The sequence below is a fragment of the Rhinopithecus bieti genome, unplaced genomic scaffold (assembly GCF_001698545.2).
Source record: "Rhinopithecus bieti isolate Rb0 unplaced genomic scaffold, ASM169854v2 scaffold_5260, whole genome shotgun sequence".
Classification (NCBI taxonomy): domain Eukaryota; kingdom Metazoa; phylum Chordata; class Mammalia; order Primates; family Cercopithecidae; genus Rhinopithecus; species Rhinopithecus bieti.
Window position 1 is genome coordinate 3,044,535 of NW_016805896.1, and position 6,000 is coordinate 3,050,534.

The 6,000-nt window shown below is 40.0% G+C and overlaps 1 protein-coding gene across 8 annotated transcripts in view; it reads left to right on the plus strand.

Moving 5' to 3' along the window:
• TPGS2 (tubulin polyglutamylase complex subunit 2) overlaps positions 1-6,000 on the plus strand; it is a 42,986-nt gene that overhangs the window by 5,801 nt on the left and 31,185 nt on the right. For 7 of the 8 annotated variants that reach the window (XM_017873996.1, XM_017873989.1, XM_017873994.1 and 4 more), the window contains one exon: positions 4,129-4,208. In XM_017873996.1, coding sequence (XP_017729485.1) covers positions 4,129-4,208 — 80 coding nt within the window. Of the gene's footprint in view, positions 1-4,128; positions 4,209-6,000 lie in introns of those variants that run through there. The other variant, XM_017873992.1, reaches the window with a different exon arrangement.

The window sequence follows — 6,000 nt, forward strand, 5'->3', positions numbered from 1 at the left end:
AGCAATAGAAAACGTTCCCCCAAATGTTTGAAAGAAAAGAGCAAATGATGTGCACGTCAAAAAGAAACACAAGTGTAATACAGCACACATAATTATGAACTATTATGATAGCGTTTAGACCAAACATATCTGTCATAACAATAAATATAAATGGTCATGGCTGGACACGGCGGCTCATGCCTGTAATCACAGTGCTTTGGGAGGCCAAGGTGGGAAGATCACTTGAGACCAGAAGTTCAAGACAAGCCTGGGCAACATAGTGAGACCCCTGTCTCTACAAAAAAAAAAAAAAAAAGAAATTTAAAATTAGCCCAGTGTGGTGGTGTGCACCTGTAGTCCCAGCTACTTGGGAGGCTAAGATGGGAGGATCACTTGAGTCCAGAAGTTTGAGGCTGAAGTGAGCTATGATTACATCACAGCACTCCAGCCTGGGTGACAGCAAGACCCTGTCTCTTAAGTATATACATATAGGTTTATGTCACCTACTAATAGAAAAAGATTTAAACCTGACTCACAAAACCCAGTTATTTGCTGTTTTCAAAAACATACCTAAATCAAACTAAATCAGAAATGTTAAATATAAAAAGATGGATGCATGTTTCTGGGATCCCACAACCACCCACACATTTAGATCCACCAGATCCACTGCAAAGACTCACAGGACTCAGAAACAGTTTTAATCCCAAGTATAATTTATTACATTGATTAGCAGGAGGAAAAGACATAGAATCTAGAGGAATCCATGCACAATCTTCTGAAGTGTTCCATCTTGTTGGTGGTCACATACAATACACTTCTTCCTTAAATAGTGAAATTCAACAATATATGTGCAGTGTTTCTTCCCTGGAAAGCCTGTTTAAGCCTCAACTTCCAGGGATTTATTGAATGCTGTTCACATTGGCAAAACAACCAGCCACAGCTCTCAAAATTTCAGACTCCCAGAAGGATAGCTGCAGAATCAAAAACTGTTAATGCTTTTGCTGCCACAGCCACCGCTACAACTTCCAGCCCTCTGAGACCAAAACACCTGTGAAACTATGCTTGCAAGAAGACCTGGTCTCCCCATTTTTTCTCTTCCTCGTCTACTGATTCCCTTCTTCCAGGTTTTATGAGTGTATGTGTCCATGCAGGCATCCCAGTCACCAGAGGGAGTCTAACTGCAATGGAATCTAGGAAATGAAGTCTTTAGCTAACGAGTCTAAAATAAAGGAAAGCACGCCAGCGGGGAACAGGAGGAGGTGTTAATTGAGCCGGTCTGCAGTAACTGCCACATCATCCTTCAAGGCCCAGATCAGCTGTGTGCAGTTTCTGATGTTTTCTATCACTTGTTCAGTCTTTGTCAACCTCCCTCTGCCTTCAACTCCTGTGGCCCTGACAGTCAGTATCACCTAGTTTAACACATAATTACATGTTATCTTGAGTTTTCACTTTTGTTTCATGTTTGCCTTATTTATCTAACTAAGCAATAAGTTTCTTCAAACAGTATCTCCTACTTAAATTCCTAATCTCTGGTAGTAATTTCCCAAAGCTTAGGACATAGCAGGTCCTCATTAAATACCTCAGAGAGACTGTTTTTCACTAGAAAATATATTCCAGTTATCAATAACTGAATAACAAATCATCCCAAAACATAGTTTGCTTGAAACAACAATTAACCATCTCTCCCAGCTCTGTGGATTGACTGAATCAGCTGGGGTAGTTCTCATTTGGGGTCTCTCAAGTGGTCACAGTTAGATAGCAGCTGGGACTGGGATCATCAAATGGCTTCTGCACTCGAATGTCTGCCCCCCTCAATACTTCTCAGTATGCCCTCTGTCTCCAGTAGAGTAGCTTGGATTTAGTATGTGATGGCTCAGGAATCAAAGAAAGGCAAAGGGAAACTGCCAGTTCTCTTAAATTTTAAGTCCAAAACTGGCCCACCATTTCTTCACCATATTTTATAGGGCAAGGCACTCTCAGGCCAACTCCAAACTCAAGAAGTTGGAGAAATAGACTCAGTTCTCAATAAGAAGTGCTATGGGCATGCAGGGAAGGAAGGAATTGATAGCACCCACCTTTGGAGTAAGCTACCACAGAGAGTTTTAATCCACGGCATATCACACAGTTACTTAGAGTGGACTGTGCTGAGTCTAAAGATCTGAGTTTCGTATCTCTTACTCTTGCCATGCAGGTTATTCCAGCCAGGCTGCTGACAAATGCTTGTCATTGGTCACAAAGGCAGGACAGGGAGAATGGCTATGCGTATTCAGATATTGCTTCTCATATATGGCATCCTGATAGGCCAAGGACAATGTATAATTTCTTTTGCTTTCCAGTACATCCGCAAATGTTTTTAGTTAGCTCACCAAAATGATAGGCTACTAAGACAGCATGATAAAAACAGCATTAGGCTTGGTGTCCACAACTTTGGTCAGATATTTCATTTTATGAATTATTTCACACCCTTGAACCTCAGTTTCCTTATCTTTTAAAACAAGGGTAAGGATACCTGCTTCACAAGATTGTTGAAAGATTAAATGGGATAATTTATGCCAATTTCCTGTAACAGAGCATTATACAAATGGAATTTACTGCATGCCTTTCTCTTCCATATCCCCAATACCTTCTCCTCACCAATTCTGAAGTACTATATTGGATATAGGAGTCTCTACAATGGATACTTCCTAAGCAACTTACTATCTGAAAGTTATTAAAGTCAATATGTTGGCCAATTACCTTATCATGAGAGTATTCCAAGCTTAACTATGATATGACCCCATCTGCAGTAGCATCACAGTAGTTTTGTCTGAACCTATAAGCCTTCCATGTAGGCCTGTTATAAACAGTAAATAATTGTATGTGTCCTCTTTCAAACCTAAGATCTCTTGTGACTTACTGAAGGTGAAGGGAAGTGAAGACCCATCTAAGGTCATACAACTAGTAAATGTATAAAGCAAGACTAGAATAGGTAGAGTCTAGAATTCTTAGTTCCTATATTGGGCTATTGCTGCATCCCAAGATTTGAGTTTCTGGCAACTTGGAGGAAATTGTATATGCATGAAAAGGGCACTGGCTTAATTATAGGATCAGTGAACCACATAAAATGATTAGAAGTCTCTGTCATAGTCCTAGAGATTTTAAAAACTCAAGCTACCCTCCTGTGTCAGCCTCCCGAGTAGCTGGGAGTACACGTATGCACTGCCATACCTAGCTACATGTTGTCCTGTTTATGAGGGCACCAATGACTGGACTAGGGGTCTACTCTACTTCACTATGACCTCATCTAAACTAATCATGTCTGCAGTAACTCTATTTCCAAATAAGGTCATATTCTGAGGTACTGGGGGTTAGGACTTCGACATCTTTTTTTGTGGGGGTGGGGACAGAATTCAAGTCATAACATCGTTTATGACAAATTTTAAGTCTTGGATTAAGGACTTCAGAATCTTGAGTCTGCATGGCCACAGACAAATGGAGAATGTTGTTGGAGGTATTGAACTCTGTAGTATTCCCAGGTGGCTTCTGCTGTCCCTCAGAGTGAATGATAGAACACAGCTCCACAAAGAGAAGCAGACCAGATTATTTGGAGACCTTTTCCTACTTCAAGGATTTAGAAATATGACTTACTTTTTTTCTTAGTATATTTTTGGATAGAATCTATTTTTTATGTTAACCCAGCTTTGAAATCCTAGACCTCATAGAGTAGAAGGTTATGTTCAAGATGAGTTTTATTTAGAAGAAAAGTTAATAAACAAGTTTTATGTCTTATAAAAGTTAGTGGGTTGCTATTCTTCATTTCTTTTCACTTTATCCTGAGTATATAGATTTAGCTCACTGAGAATTTCAGTGTAAAATCACTAGGAATCTACAATCTCTGTTTTTTGTTCAATAAGATTAATGACTGAGCAATGACAGTACAGAGCACAGTCTGTGCATATCCTTTCTATCAGGTAGACTACATTGCCCTAGGTTATGGGACCATGCCTTTCAGAGGCCAACCAGTTCTCTGCTTTGATCACAGAGGTAATAAGTGTTTATGAGAAGGATTGGGTGTTCTTAGAGCAGTCATCAACAGTTAGTCAATATCTAACATAGAAATGTATAACAGTGGACCAGCTGCAACTCTACAGACTCTTTTTTCTCCTCCAGAATCTTCCCCAGGTGTGACAGAGGTGACCATCATAGAAAAGCCTCCTGCTGAACGTCATATGATTTCTTCCTGGGAACAAGTAAGTGTTGCCATGTGAAGTCTTTACCTCCCAACAAAGAGAGGTCAATGTAAATGTCCCTGAGAAGGAAAGATTAGGGGAGGAAAAGTACTTATCTCAGACCACAGCTGCTTTCAACATAGAGTTTACCTTTTCTATGTTTCTGTCCAGCCCACTTAACAGTTCCTTTCGTTCTATGCCACTTACCCAGCATGGAGTGTCTCCCCTGAGCCCTACTCTCCTATAGAAGCAGTGGACATTCAAAGTTGTATAGAACAAAGCTAAAAATCAATTAAGGAAAGAAAAGGATATATATTAATAAGTGTCATACTGTCCAGAACATGGTTAAGTGTTGCACATAACTACTAAGCAGATTGAAAGCTAATGCTTTCCAATTTTCCTCTGAACTTCAATTCATTTATTCAATAAAAGTTTTAAGCTTCTACAATGGGCCAGACATTGTGCTTGGTGTTGAGCTGTGGGGATTAAATGGTAATTTTTTTAAAAGGCACTGTTTTTACCTCTTGATCTTACTGCCAAAGACATAGTATAGATTGTTATGAATGTAATTACAAACTGGCCTGAGTACTGTGAAAGACAGGTAAAGGGAGCATTGCCTGGAGACCTGCTCTAGTCTAGAGGTTGAGAAAAGTTTTCCCAAAGAAGCAATAAGAAGTTGTTAACCAGGTATATGGGATCTAGGAAGATGAGACTTTCAACCTCTATGAAGGCTTCAAGATGAGAAGGATTACATTGTTCTGAGATCACGAAGAAGGAGCATAGGAGAGCAAGGGAGAGAGAGCTCACCAAAGACCAGGAAATCCGGGGCTTCATAGGTTTTCAGCAGTTTGCTCTTTATCTTAGAAGCAAAGGGGAGTCATTGAAATGTTTCAAATAGGGAACTATGAAGTTAGATTTATACTTTGGAAAGACCACTGTGGCTGTAGAGTAACAAATGGATTTGACTGGGGCAAGTGGCAACAAATTGCCCTACCATTTAATAAGTACCTGCTAACACTTACCCCATAAGTCATTCCATACTAAATAAATAAAAACCCTGCAAGGTAGGTATTGGTATCTCCATTTTATAGATGAAGAAACTGAGGCTGAAAGAGTTTAAAGAATTTGGCTGGCACAGTGGCTTACACGTGTAATCCCAGTGTTTTGGAAGGCCAGAGCAGAGGATTGCTTGAGGCCAGGAGTTCAAGAAAAGCCTGGACAACATGGCAAGACTCCAACTCTACAAAACAATAATGTTAATTAGCCAGGTATGGTAGCACACACCTTTACTCCCAGCTACTGGGGAGGCTGAGGTGGGAGGATCCTGTGACCCCAGGAGGTTGAGGCTGCAGTGAGCTATGATCACAGCACTGCACTCTAGCCTGAACAACAGGGCGAGACCTTGTTTCGTTGAAAGAAAGAAAGAGAGAAAAAGAAAGAGAGAGAAAGAGAGAAAGAAAGAAAGAAAAGAAAAGAAAGAAAGAAAGAAAGAAAGAAAGAAAGAAAGAAAGAAAGAAAGAAAGAAAGAAAGAAAAGAAAGATTTGTTCCGAGTCACATAGTGAAAGAAAGAGAGAGAGAGAGAAAGAAAGAAAAAGAAAGAAAGAAAGAAAGATTTGTTCCGAGTCACATAGCGAAAGAAAGAAAGAAAGAGAGAGACAGACAGACAGACAGACAGACAGACAGAAAGAAAGATAGATTTGTTCCCAGTCACATAGCGAAAGAAAGAAAAAGAGAGAGACAGAAAGGAAGGAAGGAAGGAAGGAAGGAAGGAAGGAAGGAAGGAAGGAAGGAAGAAAGGAAAGAAAAGAGGGA